Below are 19,723 nucleotides of genomic sequence, written 5' to 3'. Positions count from 1 at the left end.
CGTTTTATTTAACTTTCAATTTGATCCTCCATCACTTGCTAGTGAAAATCCTGTTAAATGATTTGGTGATTCTCAAAGGCCATTCTAATTAGTATCCCTAAGTTTGGTTTTTGTAGGTCGCATCTCTTTAATTTTTATTTTTATTTTTTCAAATTAAGAGTTTAGGCGAAATTGTAGTTTTCCTTATTAATGAAATTTAGTAATTAAAGAAATATATCATAAACGACTCTATTATTATTTTCATTAAATTAGAAATAAAATGTTTGGAGAATTTGCTGTGCAGAGAGTTGCAAAAAAAAAGAAGAAGATTTAGGCTAGGAAGCAAAAAAATTACCTGCATATTTGGCTTAAGATTATATGGCATTCTGGATGAATCCATAGCTGGTTTGTTCTTATAATGCCTGTTCCGCCAACTCAACTATGGGGTTGTTTGGTTGTATATAATTGTAACTGCGCTGCTTTTGTAACTCCATTAAAATTGAAGTCTGATCGGTTGTTAACTAGAAAATATTTTTTATCATAAATTAATTAAAGGTAATCTCGCTCTCACATATATAAAATGCTAAATTGTAAAAATGGACTTCCTAACTACATGCAACCAAATAAATTATTTACAACTTTCTATTGCATTCAACCGAACAAGATGTATGCAATTATAATAGTTGTATTTTCAGCTATACGCATCTTTAACTATACTATATTTTTCATTACATCTAACCAAAGGGCCCCTAATTCCTAACCCTAATTAGTCTTGGGCTTGTGACTTACTGGAACACCCTTTCTTACCCCCATTGGGCCAAGCATGAAGTTTTAACTTTTTTATTGCACTTTGTTTCACACCAGTTTTGTTTTAATGAGTCTTATAAGACATGATGATGATGATGATGATATTTGTAATTGTTGTTCACAGTCATTCTCACATTTTAGTACATGCACAAGTTAAGAGCCCAGAATACATGCAATGCTTTTGTTTCTAGACAATGCAATCCCAAACTAGGATTCAGAAGATAGGAAAAAGGAAATCCCCTTCTATGGTTGGCCACACTGATCCTCCTGATTACTGCTGTTGAGATAAATAGGCAAGGTAGGAGAGCCAACTACCCCTCTCTCTTGTTGCACTACTTCAACTATTTTGTCGTCCAAATTCATCATCTTCTTCATCTCTCTCCCTTTCCCCCAGAGTACCATGTAGAGTCCTCCAACTATAAGAGCCGATCCCACGGCGCTACCAAAAGAGAAAAGATATGAACCAAATTAGAAGCGAAATATCAAAATCTCTTCTTCGGGTCGTTCTGTATTAACTCAATATTGCGACTTGGTCTCTGTATTTTCAACTCAAATACCTTCGTACTTAAATGTTTACACTTGAACACTCGCAACGATACTGACGTGTTTATTTGAGTGGAAAGTACAAAGACCAAGCCGGAATGTCAAAATAGACCGACCGAATAAGTTCTAGTGTTGGCTTATGATAAGTTACGAAAAATATATACATATAGGAATTAGATATACCTCCCAACATATAGCTTCTCATCAAGGATGGCCCATCCGAGGATTGCGACTATGACGAGTAGCAAAGGGCTGAACATCGAAACATATAAGGGACCTCTTTTTTGAATGCACCAAGACATGAGCGCGAATGCGAGACCGGAGCCAATGATCCCCTGATATAAGATCAAGGTGAGAATATATTTGAGAGTGTACAATCGAAAATGTTTAGCCTAGTTTTTGTTTCTGATCTCAACGGTGACAATTACTTGTAAAATGTTTGGCAAGTAGAAAAGTAAAGAATCTTCGCAATTCATGTCTAAAATGGCGAAAAGCTCAAAATTTGAGACTCCTATTCGGAGCCTCCTATATATTCTCTGCTATCGAGAGAAGCTGTATGAGAATTGTAGAATGCCACATCGTAAAGTCGATCGGGGCTAAACGGTCGAGCCGCAAAGAGCAAATGTGGACGGAGGGTCTAAGATGCTTACGATGTAGAGGACGGCAGCGAGCCTGATGTCCCAACCAAGTGCCCACGCAGAAAGACGCCACTCGACGCCGACGCCAATGACGGAGCACTGCAGGCCGGCCATCAAGCTCATTATCGCGGTGCTCGTGTAAGGAGAGGCAAAGCTCTTGCTCATCTTAGTCTGTCACATTTAATAGAATATATTCAAACAGAATAAATCGATCACTTTAAAAGCATTCGCAAAAAAACTCGACAAAGTCAACCTCAGAGAAATAAAATAAAATACAACAAAACAACTTCATATATGTTTCCTCGATTTGTTTCACCACACGTAAAACTGATTATTCAAATATAAGATGTGATATTTGAGACGAATATCAATTCTGAAGAATTAAACCACTAACTAGCGATCGGATAACCATTCTGAGACTGTATTAAAACGATCGATAGCTAAAAAGTTTTATACTTTTTTTTCCATTTCGTATGACTACCTGAATGATGAACCAGATGGACCAGGCGAAGCAACTGGCGATGACGAGCACGGCACCGAGGGCCATGTTCCCGCTGCCGCCGCCGCCGGCGGTCGCGTTTTCAGCGTATCTCCAGTGAATGTGGGAGGGCCACAGCTTGATGAGGCTCCCTTTGTAGAATGTCATCAGCATGGACCCCCCAACACACAGCACTGTACCTGCAACCTTCGCTTGCCCAGCCAATGATTTAATGCCAACTGTCTCCATCCTGCAATAGCAAAAATTTGAAAAACAAAATTCATATATATATGTTTTTTGGGACATAGGTCACACTACCCGTTTTGTTTATTTCATTTAGAAATAATATTTTTTTTTAATACTAATGAGTTTGAGCTCTTTTGTTATGGAAAATATATTTACAAATATAGAAAAATATAAATATAAATAAATAATCCTAAATTGTTCAAACATGATCAAAGGATGATATCTAGTTATGATTTTGTGGATTGGTATATATNATGATTGAAATGGATCTGAGAAGTAAATCTAACGGTAATATATATGTACTAATTGATTGTTAAAACACAAAAGCTAAATACGAAATGTAATGAGCAATTGAGTATATTTAGGCTCCGTTTGGGATCAAATGCATGCAAGGAAAACTAAAATAGAATTTTGAATCGTAAAAATTTAATTTAAAGCTTCTTATTTAGCTCTAAAATGAAGATACGTAGAAGATTCTCACATATTACTTCTTTTAATGATGGAAATTTTTATTTTTTCGACAAACGAGAGGCTGAACCACTGATTTTAAAGGCGCGCGTGGGGTTTCAAATCACCAGCCTTTTTTAATTACTAATTTAAAATCTAAATAAGTAAAAGTAGTGATAAAATATTTTTTGAATTCTAAAAAAGAACTATGCCATGGTGCCCGGTTCACAGCTGACTCGGTGGACCAGGGCAAAGCATCACGATAATTTGAAGTCAACGGTAACACAAAAAGTCTAATGTATAACATCTACGTCACATTATTTATATCCAGCCAATTATATTTTTTTAAAAAAAAATATTAAAAAATTAACAAAAATTATGATAAAATACATAAATTTTAATAGTAATTACTTATATATCCCTGAAAAGTTCTCACTTTCTGATTTAGAAAGCTAATATTAAAAATACCTTTCTTACGTTCTAACTATTTCAAATATACCTCTAGAGTTAAATTTCATTAATGAACGATTAGCAATAGCTATTATTTATATAAAATTATTATTTTATCCTTTCAAATCATCACCGACTTTTCTTATTTGTCCTTAAGTTAGTCGTACAAAGAGTATTTTGATTTTTGTTATATTCAAATGTACTCTTCTATCAGCACAAATATTTCTTATTTGTCCTTAAGTTAAGGACAAAAGAGATAGTTTAATTTTTTTTAACCCTACTAAATACTTAACTCCCGTTTATAATCTAAATTAACTTAACGGATGGTAGCTATAATGGAAGAACATATAAGGAGTATATTGAAAAAAAAATAAATGAGATTTTTTTAAAATTTGAAGGATATATAGGTAATTATTCCCAAATTTTAAAAGCTAAATATATGATTAATTACACAGGCCATATTTCTCCTGTGACTGCTATATATTTTTCTTTTTTTGTCTTTTTCCTTCTTTCTTTCTTTTTTTACTGTTACACCAAGGAATTTCTCCTAATGAGTTGACTTTTTCCTCCACACGTTTGCGGTGGAGAAGCTTCCACGTGTCACTCCGTCGTGTCTCTAAACTAAGACGCGGTTGTGTGAGAGAGAGAGAGAGAGAGAGAGAGGTGCCATGTCCATCATGTGTGCCAAAGCTCGGTGCATTTTCTCGTGAGTATAACATGCACTTTTTATGTCCCCATCTCTCTCCCTCTTAAAAATAAAATTAAAAAATATATAACTAAAGTATTTAAACACCCATCGACACAGATTTCGTATTTCGATTTTGTATCATATCGGTACGTTATAACCTCTGTTCTGTATCATGCCAACATGTTATAACCTCAGCACTAATATTACAGTTCAATTTTTTTAAAAAATAAAAGTATAATAAGTATTTATGTTAATAAAGAAGTAATTATAAGAATGTAGTTGGAATTCTATTATTGATAGTATAAAAATAGCATTTTTTATTTATTTTTAACTATTAGATTTTTAACATGCATGCCAAATCAAATATAAGTGATAATTTTTAGGATTAATTTTATACAGGTTCCTATAAATATAGTAAATAACAAATATATTCCTAAAAAATTTAATTTTTATATATTGTCTTTGTCAAAGTTCTAATATTTTCAAATATATCTCTCTAATTTGTTACTGTTAGAAAACTATTTATATTTTCAATTTTGCCATCACAAATATGTCGCTCTAAAAATCATAACAATATAATATAAGAGGAATAAAAATATCAAAAACTAATCAAGATTAAATATTTAACCTATGGTTAACTAAATTTTTCTAACAGATACTGAGTACGGATATATTTGAAAACATCATGGTATTTTTAGGAATAACATATAAAAATTGAATTTTATAGAAATATATTTATCATTCACTATATTTTTATAGACATATGAAATTAACCCTAATTTTTATTCTAAATTGAGAATTGAAATAAAAATATTATCGAATTATTTATACCTGAAAGGAACGGCCATGATGAAGGTGATGGCGGGTAGCGTGTTACCGAGGGCACACGCTATTGTCGGTGTGGAATACTTGAGCCCCTCAAAATACAGTATCTGGTTCATCGTAGCCCTACGCGTATAAATACATAAATAAATATATCTGATTATTTTATTAATTCACCAAAAAAAAAATATGCACTAAATCAACTTCGTCACTTACGACCATTTTTTTTTCTTTGTTTTCAGTAATTGTGTGAATTTTGGAATAAAAATAAATTAACCAAATTTCCAATAAATTTATGCATGTTAAAAAATGCTTAATAAATATTACCATTAGATCAAAAAGTTTAAAAAATAAGATTAATTTTACTTATATTTTAGGCATCACGAACACTTACACAGGATACGGGACACAACACGACTCGGCAGCCTTCAAAAAATTAGGACACGGATATGATACGGACACCACTAATAAAATATAATATTATTAATATGATAATATATATTTATTATATATAAAATATTAATTTTGATAAAATATTATTATATTTCTATTACGGATGAAAGTTAGTAAAATTTTTATTGATAATTTATATATTTTAAGAAAAAAATTCTACACTATATATAATTTATTTATATTGTCAAAAAAATTATATGCATTCAGCCAAAAATTAAAATATTTATCATTTTACATTTATAATGCATAAAAAAAAAAAGTAAAATAAAAATATGTATATCTTTCTTTTAATTGTTTGAGCTATGTATGAGTATTAAACACAGGCCCAATGAGCGTCTACATAAGACATGTTTTCGATATGAACACAAACACCCTTGGCTAATAAAAGTGTCCGTGATACATAGCTTATATCTGACATGTTATACTTAGATTTATATAACTAGTTTTAATAGATTTTGTGTTCAAACCGAATAAACCAGGATTGAACTATTTTAATTTCAATATGGTTCATATTACAATATTTTTTTTCATAGATTAATTATAACACTTATTATTCCCTATTATGGAAATTAATTTATACTCACCCAAAAATTGAGCATAGGAAAATTTGGAATAGGACTTTGCCTGTGAGCTCCATTCTAGTTTTCCTGCATGAGAAAGACCAAAAAAAAAGAAAAAAAAGAAAAAAAAGGATAAATCAGACTATTTAATCGACCATAAAATGTATAAAGATCTCCTGAATTTTAGCTCTTTTGCAAATAAATCTCTGAGCTTAATTTTGCAAAATTTTATTAAATAGTTTAATAGACACCGATTTGCTCGAACAAAGTTAATAATTAAACACCTGTTTTACTCGCATATCTTTCGCATGATTTTGTGTAAATTCAAAACACAAAAAAAAAAAAAAAAATTCACTTCTAGTTATGATATAAACATTAGCATTTAAGAACACTACAACAAAAACGGTCTATAGCGACACTTTTAAATGTCGGTATAAGTCAAAAAAAGTACTGCTGGCTAAATTACTGACACTTTTAAAAAGTGTTGCTATATGTGGGATCGCTAGGTATATAGTAACAGTTAAAGAGTGTCGCCATAACCTAAAAAAAGTGCTGCTAAATTACCAACACTTATTTAAACATTTAGCAACCGCCGGAACACTACCTCGTTTGCTGCAGTGGCGGAGGAGAACGAGAGGGAAGGGCTCTTCGTCTAGAATTTCAGTGGATTGAGTGAGGGGAGAAAAAGAGATGGTAATCGATTTTTCTTTTTCTTTTTCTTTTCTGTTTGTAATCAGGCCGAATGGGCTCAGTGAAAGTGTGTTGAAGGAGTAACTTTTTATTTTTAGTTGGATTGGGCTTTATAGTTAGGCATTAGTAGATTTTTTTAAAAGTTTTAGCATAAATGGGACACTTATACAAAAGTGTTCCAAACATGTATCCCTATAACCTAATTCTGTTGTAGTGGAATAGAGTGAATCCATCTTCAAATTTTATTATTATTATTTTTTTGTTATTACACTTTATAGATTATGTAACACAAGAGAGTTTGGCTGCTGCTACATAATTAAATAATTTTAATTGAAAAGAAAATTTTATTAAACTATTTGATAAATTTAGAAAGTATAATTATTAAAATTAAAAATTCGGAGTTTTGTTTACAAAATATTCAAACTTCAGATACCTTTTTCCTTAAACAAATTAGTGATTTTTGAATCAAATTTCAAATCTTAATTAGTAGCTACTAATTGCCACCTGGCACCACAAAAGGGACGCGTGGCATCATGCTGCATTAAAGTTGAGCTCCAACCCATGCACATTAATCCAACTAAAGAAGAGCTTAGCAATTGGTATTTAATCTTTCATTTAATAAGCAGTTAATTAGCAGTATAGAAGTTTTGCCACCAGCAGAGTCTAGGGCTTGTGTTAAGAGCAGTGAAAAAATACAATGAAAAAACATCATATTTATTTTTGTACGTAGTATTGCGTTCTACATATCGCGATAAGTCGGTTACGATTTATTTTCTGCGGTCCTACCGGAAAACGCAGAAACATATCTCTATATATTTTTATCCCAACTTTATTTTATCTAATAGCATCAGATAGATCTCAATATCAAACTAAACCTACATTAATCAATGGATCCGGTTACCACCCTCCATTTTCTAGTTAATGATAATTATGCATTTTAGAGTAAAAAATGTACCAAACTTATATAAACTGTGAATTATTTTTAGTTGACTATTCAATATTAAAATATTTTAATTTTACTATCCAGCTTTCTAATTTGTTTTATTTGAGTTAGTCAACGATACTTTGACTTTGAAACTTGAAAGCGTTGTTTATCTTTACGTATTTAATTAATATATTTCATTCAAATCTCGTAATTATAAATTTATTAAAATACACAATTAGCTTAAAGTTTGAGGTCGAAGTATCGTCAACTGACTCAAATCAAACGAGTTAAAATGTTAGGTAGTTAAATAAAATTTTTGAGAGATTCGATAGTCGACTCGAAATAATTCATAATTCAAATAAGTTTTGTTTGTTTTTACCCACATTTTAATAAAGGAAAAAATTATAGATAACATTTTTCAGTAGCCCCTGTATCATTATGGTATATTAATTTGGTTTCTATACATTAGATAAAATGTTTCATCTTCGACCACAGAATATATATATATATATATATATATATATATATATTTATCTAAATGATCATTTTTATCGAAATTTTTATGTGCATGCACATGCATGCATGTGAAATACTAAGAACTCAAAGAATGTTCAAGTAAAAAAGTACAAGGACCGATTTGCAACATTGCATTAGTACAGGTACTCAAACATTAAAAAAAAAAAAAAGAAAAAAAGAGAGAAAGAGGAAGATGAGTGTAGTAGGTGGAGGGGGTGAGTATCTATGTATACACATTACATATGTAAGCACAGAAGCTCAATATGCTTGTGAATTTTTAATCATAAAATCACCTTAAGATTCATGCGGCACTATTAACTTCACGAAGAGCATAGAAAATCATCTTAAAATAATGTGTGCATGTATGTATACCTCTCGAGGAAGAAGGCGAGGGGGGCGAGGAAGAGGGTGGCGACGAGGTTGCGGTAGGCGATGAGGACGTAGGGGCTCATGCCGGAGTCCATGGCGAGTTTCGACACCACGTTCAGCCCCGCGAACCCCACCTGCACCGCCACCATCGCCACCGTCGGACTGCGATCGCCGCCGCGGCTACCATCATCATGATCAATGTGATCATGATCACCACCACCACCTGATCCTCCCCCCATGCTCATGCTCATATATGTATATATAATGTATACGTAAATAGTATGTATATATATATATATATATGTGTGTGTGTGTGTAGAGAGAGAGAGAGATATATATAAATATTAATAATGGAACCCAGAAAGGATATACATATATATATATATATATATGCAGGAGAGGAGAGGATGTGTGTGGGTATATATATACTCGTGAAGAGAGAGAGAGAGAGAGAGAGAGAGAGATTAAAGCAATATGACGTTCTGCAATGATTTGCGCAAAGGTGATAGAGTAACAGAAAGCATGGTAGAAGTGCAACCCCCCAAAGAAAAAAAAAAGAAAAAAGAATTTTGATTCATCTAATATCATGTTATTAATTCGAAGATAGATAACTTAGTTCACATTTGGATTCGAAACTTTTAATAAGTGGCTCAGGATGGAAAGAAGATTACGCGAAACAATGAGACTTAATTGGGGCCCGGATTTAAATTTAAGACCTTTTGTTATATATGATAGTATGTAAACTATGAAATCCAAGAATAATTCTATACACAAGGTATAATATGACTTAAACCTTTTAATCCGACTATAGCATTTGGATGACGGTTAGATCAAAAAAATTAAGAGAATTAAGCGTGCTGGGATTAAAGTAGTTCTATAATGGTGACCGACTTCAAAGTCCGGCCAGCGGTATGCTATCAAAAGCACCAAGTGTTTGGTGCTGCATGGTTTTCCACCGAAGACTATATTATTCTAACTGTACATCCTTTCATCCAAAGGTCGAAAAATTATTAGTAATTAACACCATAACTTTGTACTATTAATAATACAGTAGTCTGACTCTAATATTTATCTATTATGGGTGCTTGAATTTGTTTTCTTTGCAATGTTTTTTTTTTTTTTTTGAGAGATAGGTAGCACGCTACCCGGCCGCTTCGTTTATTTCATTTAATAATAAACTTAGCTAGAAATGTGAATCAACAACTAGGATTCAAATTTGAATCTCGAGTACCAACCATCAAGCACTTTGCCACTTACTCTAGGGACGGTCGGTGTTTTCTTTGCAATGTTAAAAGAAGCCTCTCTATCTAGCTAGCTATATTGCTTCTGTTGTGAGCTTTTCTTCTGTTAAGTTTTGGACTCTTCTCTCTCTCTCTCTCTCTCTCTCCCTATCTCCCTCTCTCTCTCTATCTCTATGCGTGTAGAGAGAGAGATGTAGAGAGATGTAGAGAGAGAGAGAGAGAGAGAGAGAGAGAGAGAGAGAGAGAGAGGGATGAGTCACCCTCACATACTTTATGTGGAGGTGTGTGATGTGGAGAAAAAGCAGTGAAACCGCTTTGAGGGGGAAGCGCGGTTGCTTGCACCACCACTTGGTCACGCATGAGGACAAAAGCTTCGGAGGGGTTTGAGGAGAGGGCCAATATCGGAAAATTACGTGCACCAGGTGTACCACGTCAGCTGTCCACCACACCTTTTTTTTTTTTCATTTGGCTTAATTAATTACACCCAAATGCGTGCACTATATATATCCTACTTTTGTACCCTCTTTTTTTTCCTTCAAAAAGTATTATTGAATTAATCTTTTTAATCATTCTCTATATATTATATCTTTTAGATATACTTTTGGTTGCTATTTTATACTATATATTTTTTTAAAAGAATATTACTGAACTATCATTTTCTCGTTAATTTCTATACTATTGTATTGTCGACAAAACTATAATTTTAGAAGCTAACAATTCTATTAAAAATAATCATTAGATAGTAACTATAAACAGATCGAGCGACGTCACTCGATATCGAATTCGCTATGCTTGTTTAAGTTTCTAGCTCAATTGCTCAATTATACCTTTTAGATTTTGACAAACAAACACAATTTTACTTTCATTATACACTTTGCATAATATATTTCACAAAAGCATTATATATTTTTTGCTGGCTTAAGTATTTAAGGAACAATAATTATTTCGCATCTTTAAACCTTTTTAATTTAATTTCTCTTATAACTTGAATCTATCAAAAAAAATATCAGAGTCTAAATTTGCACAGAATTAATTGCTCAATTTAAAATAACAACAATTTCATACGTTTTAAGCTAAAAATAAAATTAGAGGCAAGAGAAAATAGATCCTAAGATCAAACTATGCCCATATATTAAAGTAATACCTTGTTTGTACGAAACAAAAATATCTCGAGGTTTCTTAATTTTATTAATCTACGTTGTTTTGTTGTTTAAAATCAATCAAAATAAAGAGTTAATTAAAATATTTTCTATATAATTAATGGACGATTAGATAGAAACATGCGTGATCAATCCCTTAATATCAACGTAACAAAAAGAATCAAATTAATTAAACATATTATGTACTGCAAAAATAACTTATAACATTTATTTTGGATTTTAATACAGGATCGAATGTTTGTGCATAAATGCTTTTTTTTTTTTTCGTTTTTTGTACATCCATAATCATTGCATATTTAAATATATATCCAAATATTACGCAATGCATATATGGAAAGAGTTAACAATAATTGTAAGCTAACAATGCCTTTAATGCTCTTCAATCATTTTTTTTTCTTTTTTTCTTTTTTTTTTTTTTCTTGAAGTAGTGGTGTACGCTACCAATTATTGTTTCTTATTATTTGGATCCAAGTAAGCATAGCAATAAAGGATAAGACCATTGTCGGAGTAGGGTTTGAAATTAAGGACCCAAAAAAAAAAAAAAAAAAGATAAAATATAGAAAATCATTCAGTAAATATTCACTTTTTTTTCTTTTTTTTCCTCTCATTTTTAAAAATTTATATTTTACTCTGTTAGAATTTTAAAAATATTTTCAGAAAGTTATGGTGTTAATGAAAGGAGCCAAATGGCTAAATTATCCGTGCTCGCCTATAAAAAATGTTTTAATATATTTTACTCAGTTTTAAGAATATTTTTAGTATAAATTATAATAAATGAGAGTAATAGTGACAGAAACCTAATAAAGGAGGCTAAATGCATCAATTTAAAATTTTGAGAAAGTAAAATATAAATATTGAAAAGTCAAACAAAAAAATAAAAAAAATAGATGCTTATATCGAAGTTTTCTGTATTTTAACATGAACAAATAGAAACGATGAGGTGTTGTTGAACTAACCATTAATTATAGCATAAGTTACTCAAAATCCCAAAATTAACTACTATTGTGTTAATTAGTAATGCTTATTTGTAAGAAAATTACTGAGGCATTTGGCTTCGCGAAAAATATGTTAGAAAATAATTTTCTGACTAGAAAATCATTTTTCATTTATTTGGTTAGTAAAAAAAGTAGTTTTCCTCGATAAGATTTTATGAAAAAAATAGTTTTTTTTTTTTAGTTTTTCATTTTGTTAATTCAATAAACGAAAACTGTAAAAAGAAATATTTTTCATAAATATATATATATATATTTTTCAAGGATTCGTTAAGACCATATATAGTTCTACTACTTAATCTTTAAAAGAAATTGATATTTTCTCTAAGAGCTTGTTTTTTAATATATATCATGTAATTTTATAGTAAAGTAATTGTATAACAAAATATATATATTTGGTGAATTCCAATATTACAACAGTAATTTAGCAAATTAATTCAGAGAATCGAAAAAATCATCTGAATATTTATTTATAAAATATAAACAATGTTTTTTTTTAATATATATATATATATATATATATATAGAACAACAAAAGTATATCAATATATACTGCAACATGACATCAAAATGTGCTCTATAATTAAGAATTTTTATCACATTTGAAATGTTTGCATGCGAAGAACATGTACACTTGGATACGCAACATACATATATATAATTATCGATAACAAGCATTTATTTGTTATACCTTTCAATCACTGTTTTTTAGCTGGTTTTTGCGACATTATTGCTTCTATTTTTCTAATTAATTAATGCTCGAACTAGACGTATTATATTTGATTTCTAATTTAAGATTGAACCCCACCATGGTTTAATTGTTCTTTTACCAACTCTCTTTTTTCTTTCTTTTTTTTTTTTCTTTTTTTTAGGGGAAAGAAAGTGTTTGCTTGTAGTATTGCTAAATTTGCTGGCAATCATATCCATATCGCTTTCAGATTTTTTTTGTGGATTAACTAATTCAAATAATCCCTGATTTACGGATAATAAAAACGTTTTATCATAACATAATTTAGGGTGAATTTCAAATTGACCTCTCGTGGTACAGCGCATTTTTTTACTTTGTTATTCCGGAGTTCAAAACGTGGTATGTGGTTTAATTTTTATTTTATCAAAAAAATTTATGCCAAAATAGAATGACAAAGTGAAAATTTTTTAGAAAATCACGAAGCGACAAAGTGAAAAATACGCTAAATCACAGAATAGTTAAATATTACTAAAAAACCACAGATGACAAAGTAAAAATGAGTTAAGCCGCAAGAGAAAAAAAACTGCAACATTTCCAACTGCAAAAGGGCATAGTAAACATAATTTATTGATATTTAATAGATTTTTTTTTTATATATGTAGGGCACAAAGGAGTTGTTCAAATTCAAATTTTTGGCAATAGAATAGTTCAAATATCTAGGACTTGTTTAAATAATCAACTAGTAAATTTTAGGTAGAAATGTATATAAACATAATTGTTCTTTAGTACAAAATTTAGACTCATTATTTTATACTCATGTAGTTCATTTTTTTATAAATAAACTAATATAAAAATGTAAAACAATTAAGTTTCGAACTTAGGATTTCAAGTACCAACCATCGAATCCTTGATGAGTGGATAGTCAGAGTCTAATAGGTTATACTTCAAATAAATTATCTATATATATTTTGTTGGTTGTTTATTATTCGCTAAAATTGGTGGAACTTTCTGTCCCGTACCAATTGACTGATGGAACTAATAAGTTGAGTTGGATTAAGCCGAGTAAATTGAGTCGAACTACGATTTATAATAAATCTAACAGCAGGAGACCCAATAATATACCTAATATCCAGGTGAGTTGAGTCAGGTCGAAGTCTGTGAGCTCTTTGACTGAGTTCCTAAGTACGATGGGTGCACCTTTTTGTAATCTTCGAACTCGGCCCATCTAAGGGCCTAGTTATTAGAACTTTCAATTTTTTTTTTTTTTTTTGACTAAAAATTAAAAAAGTTTGGTAAACTCTTTTGGCCATAAGATTGGGGATTGTAAAGATTACAACCCCAAAAGGTTGTAGACTTAGCATTTCTCTATATTTTTTTTGGGTCCCTGGGTAGCTCAAAATTTTATATTTTGCTCTCCTTTGGTTTAATTTTTAATTCACTAAAAAATTATATGTCAAATAAGATGACAAAATAAAGTTTTTTTAGAAATTCATTGGGCGGTAAAATAAAAACACGCTAAACCAGAAAAGGGAAAAGCACAAGTATTGAACCACATAATAGCAAAGTAAAAATGAGCTAAATCACAGAGGGGCAATTTGAAGTTTTGCTTGATATTTTCTTACCAAAATTTCACTCTCAAATAAAGAATGCATTAAAAAATAAATATAAAGACTCGATCTAAATTTAACAATGTTTAAATAAATATACTAAAAATTAATAACATGAAGTGGCCGAGAGCCTCCAATTTTTAAATTTTATGGATAATATCTAATAAACTTAAAAAATATCTAATATATTTATTTGTGGACCAAAATGCTCTAAATTGATTTGCAAAAATATATTTCTCACTCTTACTAGAGTTTAGTAATGTAATTTGAAATTTAGAAGGATGTTTTGAGAATGAGGGGGTAAATTTGAAATTTTTGAATAGGATGAAGGGTATATAAGCAAAAGTTCCTAAATTTTAATATGGGTTTTAGTGTTATCTAAGCCTAAGCCTAAGCGGGTTTTAATGGGCCCGACCCGACCCAACAAGGTCGTAAGGCCCATAATAAGCTATAACAACAAGCCCAATCTATTTGACAATCGAACCGTTCGAAATACCCGTTGAAACAAAATCGACGGTCCTGATCATTCCAAGGAATACTATATATAATCCTCTGATCACGGCGCTTATTTCCCTCGCCTTCTAGGGTTTCTTCGCTCGTGTTGGCCGCGGCGCGCTAGGGTTTAGAAGAGAGGATTCGAGGTGAGCTTATCTCGCTTCTCGTTTACTACTCTCGAAACCTTAGATTAAATTCTTTGTTTTTTTTAAGTATAAATCTCTCGTTGCTTCAATTGGATCTGATTTGTTGGATTCTGTTCCACCTTCGATTTGTAAGTTTTGTTCTTTGCTATTATATGCTGATTATTTTTTATAGCGATGTGATTTTGATGCCAAAAATCTGTTTTTTTTTTTAAAAAAAAAATTTCGTATGAAGATGGGATTTTGAGCGTGGATTCAAAGTTTGAGTATGGTAATTTTACTTTGTTTTGAGAAATGATTCGACATTGTTACGTTGCTAGAGATTTGAGTGTAGGAGAGAGTCTAAAACGGTGAGATTCTGACGGAAAGTAGATCGAAAAGGGGTTTTAGGATCATTACAAGTTATTTTGTGTCGTTGTTTAATTCATCGTTAGTTCATGAAAAAAAAAAAACTTCCCTCAGATGTTCTCCAAGCTTTGCAGCGCCATTTTACAAGCCATTTATACGTTTCCTCTTGTTCATGAAACCACCCTTTTAATAATTGGAAAATTTTATTGCCTTGAGGAGATAGGTTATTTAATATCTAGGTATAAAATTAAAGGTGATTAGGATTGGAAGAATAGTTATGCAGTCGAGTTTTTACGTAAGAGTTGTTGCACTTTATAGTTTGGTAGCTTATTTACTTCTACTCATGATTTGTTGACATTATGTCTCGAGTGGTGAATGGAATATCAATTTTTGCCACATTGCCGCATTGTATATGAAAAATTGTAATCATATCAAGTTTCTTCATGCTCTGGTGAGATGCTATACAGTACATTGAATAGCTAATAAGTTCTCCAACTTCTCTGACATTAATTTGTTAATTTTGCAGCTTATTCACTTACTGAAGCTTTTCTGAGCAATTAGATGGCTCCTCCATCGAAAGGTGTGTTGCTTCGTTGAGATTATATTACTTTATTGCTCCAGGGATCGTTCATATTGATAATTTGATATATTTTCGCATCTTTTAGTTTTTAAGTTTACTTATGTAGTTTGTTCTTCGTTATTGGTTCGTGTCCGCATTGTGTGTTTTACCGGTTGCATCTTTAGCTGTGAGACAATTTGCAGTATACATGTTGTGCAAACTATTATCTGTTTATAAAGCATTACAGGCTGTTTTGGCCTTCTGTTGACTCCAAAATATTACTTACCGTAATGTATGTAGCTTGAACAAGTCAATAGAGTCAAAGGTCTAGGTGCTTAATTTTCATTTGTTAGAATTTGTTGCTGTCTGTAATGTTGGAAAATGCCCTTGGAAGCTGGACTTACTAGGTTTTTCGACAATCCTTGCTCTTCTATAAGATGTGTTAATATGTTTTTTCAAATCTATTCTTGGAGGGTTTGAAATGGGAGATGCATAGTTATACGGGTAGTCTGTGTTGATATGATTTTTAACCTTGCTTTATGTGTATCAAAACATGGAATGGATAAAGTGGTAATTTCACAAGAAAAGTTACATTTTTTTGGTCAGATATTGCGGTATATAATAAAGTTAAGGAAACCAAGTGTCTGTGTTGAAAAGTTCAAAGACCAAGTTACAATATCGGGTCTATCCATTGTTTTCTTTAACCCTATGCCTCTCATGGATAATACCTTCTAATTATTCTAAACCAGCTCCTGCGAAGAAAGCTGATGCCAAATCCCAGGCCCAGAAGGTCGCGAAGGCTGTGAAGGCCGGGCCGGCGACACTGAAGAGGAAGGCCAAGAAGATCCGTACTAAGGTGACCTTCCACCGGCCTAAGACACAGAAGAAAGCGAGGGACCCCAAGTACCCTAGAATCAGTGTCACACCTAGGAACAAGTTGGACCACTATCAGATCCTCAAATTCCCCCTCACCACTGAATCTGCCATGAAGAAGATCGAAGACCATAACACGCTTGTCTTCATTGTGGATATCAAGGCTGACAAGAAGAAGATCAAGGCGGCTGTTAAGAAGATGTATGACATCCAGGCGAAGAAAGTCAACACCCTCATAAGGTGAGTTTTGTGTACTCGTTTTCTCAGGTAAAAAAAGCATGTAAAAAAAGCATATAGACCTTACTCGTGTTGTAGCGCATCTTAAAATGGTTGCTTGAACTTACAAGAATTGGATGTTACCACTCAGCATTTAAATACCGCTATCTCAGAACTTAAAAGCCGTATTTTTTAACACAATGCAGGCCTGATGGAACGAAGAAGGCGTATGTGAGATTGATGCCGGATCACGATGCTCTTGATGTTGCGAACAAGATCGGTATCATCTAAGCAAACAGGTCGAAGCCGTCTGCGAAATGTTTTTTTTTTTTTTTTTGGCTTATAATTAAGACATTTTTTAAGAGTTTAATCTATTTGAAGTATGTAGCTGTTTTGAACATCAGAAGTTTTTAATTCTGGGTCCTTAAGAGTTCAGAGTACCTTGTTTGAGTTTAGTCTCTTCTTATGACTTGTCTTTTGGATTCCGTAAAATTTTATGAAATAGATTTGCTCTAGTTGTCTGCAATCATTGGGATAGGATGTTGGCCTCCGATCTCTTATTAGCTGAAAATTGTTTGAATTTCAGCTTGTGCTTTCTCGTTTGGCTTTCTGTCCTGGCTAGAAGCCCCAGGCTTTTAGTTCGAAGGAATTGTCATTTTGCTTCCAGCATTTGAAATGGTTGAACTCGAGCTGCCGAAGATAGCAGCACTCCCCCATTGGAAGGACAAGGAGATACATTGCAGCAGTCCCTGCTCCATTTCTCAATCATTCTAACTTCCCCATAGAACAAATGGAATCTGATTATAATGTTAACTCAGATATTCTTTCAATTAGTATTGCAGTTGCATTTTCAACTTGATTGAATCTTATAACGTAAATGTTTCTTTCATAAACTTCCATTACATAAACCAAATCGGAATATGTTCACATCATTCTACCAGTAAACGTGATAAGTGATCTAACACATGTTCACACAAATATCTAACCCCAGTCGACAAATGGAAGGGGTGGATAACCTCCATCCGGAGGAGGTTGGAGTGATGGAGGTAAGTGGCCCCACAATGCCATTTTATCCCTTGCCATTTCTCCTGCGATATATCAGTCGCAAAATGTTACTAACACGGTTAAAACTGATCTGACAATTAAGTCTACCATAGTTACTCAGTAATGTACTGTAGAGAGAGAGAGGTGCTAAACAACCGCCGCTATCAAATTCAAGTGATCATTCTATGAATAAGTATAATATGGTCGGCGAAAAGCATTTCTTATTGAAAACCGGTTGGTGGGAAATTTGGCTTCACTAATGGTTCGAAAACTAACAACCCATCATTGCAGTGGTTTCAAGATGACTCATTTTGCAGTTGAATCTATTTAAGTGAATGAGCAAATTATCTTGAATACCAAGAGCAAGATATATCAACATAAAGATCATCCAAGGAATCAAAGTGTCGAATCCTATTGTATAAGCAGCATGTGCAACCCACATCATGTTGCTGAACAAAAGTAACAATTGAATGCTATATTACCCGAAAAAGAGCTGCCTCCGGTCAGTGGATTACCGAAAAAATTGGGTGCCTGCACTCCCTCGGCAACGCCAAGCCCTGCTGCACAGAGTACAGCAGTTCCTCGTAAAGAAAAAGGTAAAAAAAAAAAAAAAGAGCCATACAATTTGAGACGCGAGATTTCTCCATACTTAGCGTGTAAAATCTGAGCATCCTTTCTGAGTCATACTAGGGCATGTAATGGAGGGGTCTCCAAATGCGATAATTAGACATTTTGCGTATTCGTTTCTATAGACATGGAACTCTAAAATTCTACTTGAGCCACCGTCGAAGCAAAACCAAGTAGGATCTGGGATAAACAAAACTGCCACAAAATATTTATAATCTACGAAACTTTCCAGGTATCATAGGTTCTCGCACAATTTTCTCGTATATACTCCACCGAACCACGCCTAAACTTACTACTCATTTTGTATCATACAATAAGGAGTGGCTACTCATTTATAACATTTCGCTTATAGAAGAGATAAGAGAACATGTTAACAAAAATGTCAATCTAGTAGGAAACTGTTCATACGTCACATTTAGTAGGTAATAGCAAGACACAAATAATTGAATTCCCTACTGAAAAAAAAATTGCATCAAAACTCAATTCACCTGACGCGGCTGTGGCTGCGGCTGCGGCTGCGGCTGCGGCTTGGTTCACAAATTCCGGCTTCGGATGATAATATTTGCACGAGTCTCCGTATCTACAAACCCCCTACAAACACAAAACGAAGCAGTAAGTAAGAGAAACCTCTCCAAATTCTTGAGAAGAGAGAGGCGCTCCGAACTTACTGTGCGCACGAAGTGGCGGCAGACCCCTTGAGCAGCAGCAGCAGCAGCAGCGAAGGTCCCATCGGGAGGACGACGGAGAAGCGGAAGAGAGGCGCTCCCGTGCGTCGTCTCCGCGACTGATCCAAAAGGATACAACAAGATTATAGTAGTAGGAGGAGGAGGATTTTGAGCACCAGGTGTTTGTGGAAATGCGTGGGCGAGAGAAAAGTAGAACAGTTGTTTCTTTTTTTTTTAATTTTTTTTTCCGGTACCTTTGAGGGAGTCGAACCAGAGGGCGCGGGCGCGGAGGTGGGTGGCGCCCTGGAGGTGGCGCTTCCGGGCGGAGGGCGTGTCCTGGAACTGCTTCTCGCAGTAGTCGCAGTAGTACTTCCCCAGTGGCATCCTTACTCAGTTATTATCCCTCCCCCTCCGCCACCTCCCTTTCCCCCTTCTTTTATAGCCAGGTATGTTG

The 19,723-nt window shown here is 33.0% G+C and overlaps 3 protein-coding genes across 4 annotated transcripts; 1 reads left to right on the top strand and 2 right to left on the bottom strand.

Moving 5' to 3' along the window:
* On the bottom strand, nt 867-8,932 carry LOC109720195 (WAT1-related protein At1g09380-like). The gene is made up of 7 exons (XM_020247114.1): nt 8,615-8,932; nt 6,136-6,198; nt 5,108-5,224; nt 2,449-2,695; nt 1,980-2,138; nt 1,513-1,664; nt 867-1,225 (listed from the first exon to the last, which is right to left on the bottom strand). Exons 1-7 carry the CDS (start codon nt 8,860-8,862, stop codon nt 1,030-1,032), a joined length of 1,182 nt encoding a protein of 393 aa, XP_020102703.1. The 5' UTR covers nt 8,863-8,932; the 3' UTR covers nt 867-1,029.
* Nucleotides 14,835-17,459, top strand: LOC109720078 (60S ribosomal protein L23A-like). Its single transcript, XM_020246958.1, has 4 exons — nt 14,835-14,940; nt 15,812-15,865; nt 16,594-16,957; nt 17,140-17,459. The coding sequence occupies exons 2-4, from the start codon at nt 15,847-15,849 to the stop codon at nt 17,222-17,224; spliced, it is 468 nt and encodes a 155-aa protein (XP_020102547.1). The 5' UTR covers nt 14,835-14,940; nt 15,812-15,846; the 3' UTR covers nt 17,225-17,459.
* On the bottom strand, nt 17,755-19,700 carry LOC109720077 (zinc finger CCCH domain-containing protein 3). 2 transcript variants are annotated; one of them, XM_020246956.1, is made up of 5 exons: nt 19,524-19,700; nt 19,273-19,388; nt 19,093-19,195; nt 18,460-18,537; nt 17,755-18,021 (listed from the first exon to the last, which is right to left on the bottom strand). In XM_020246956.1, the coding sequence occupies exons 1-5, from the start codon at nt 19,651-19,653 to the stop codon at nt 17,915-17,917; spliced, it is 534 nt and encodes a 177-aa protein (XP_020102545.1). In that variant the 5' UTR covers nt 19,654-19,700; the 3' UTR covers nt 17,755-17,914. The 2 variants fall into 2 exon arrangements, with proteins under 2 accessions (XP_020102545.1, XP_020102546.1); XM_020246957.1 differs by having other exon boundaries at nt 18,460-18,534.

Source organism: Ananas comosus, linkage group 14 (genome assembly GCF_001540865.1).
Source record: "Ananas comosus cultivar F153 linkage group 14, ASM154086v1, whole genome shotgun sequence".
Taxonomy (NCBI): domain Eukaryota; kingdom Viridiplantae; phylum Streptophyta; class Magnoliopsida; order Poales; family Bromeliaceae; genus Ananas; species Ananas comosus.
This window is presented reverse-complemented; position numbering and strand designations above follow the sequence as displayed.

Coding starts and splice junctions, on each gene's coding strand:
- LOC109720077 (XM_020246956.1), bottom strand. CDS start 19,653: ATGCCACTGGGGAAGTACTACTGCGACTACTGCGAGAAGCAGTTCCAG. Junction 18,538..19,092: donor CGCAGCCACAGCCGCGTCAG/GTGAATTGAGTT, acceptor TACTCTGTGCAG/CAGGGCTTGGCGTTGCCGAG. Junction 18,022..18,459: donor CGGAGGCAGCTCTTTTTCGG/GTAATATAGCAT, acceptor GATATATCGCAG/GAGAAATGGCAAGGGATAAA.
- LOC109720078 (XM_020246958.1), top strand. Junction 16,958..17,139: donor AAAGTCAACACCCTCATAAG/GTGAGTTTTGTG, acceptor AACACAATGCAG/GCCTGATGGAACGAAGAAGG.
- LOC109720195 (XM_020247114.1), bottom strand. CDS start 8,862: ATGAGCATGAGCATGGGGGGAGGATCAGGTGGTGGTGGTGATCATGAT. Junction 5,225..6,135: donor TTCCTATGCTCAATTTTTGG/GTGAGTATAAAT, acceptor TTATACGCGTAG/GGCTACGATGAACCAGATAC. Junction 1,665..1,979: donor TCGCTGCCGTCCTCTACATC/GTAAGCATCTTA, acceptor ATCTTATATCAG/GGGATCATTGGCTCCGGTCT.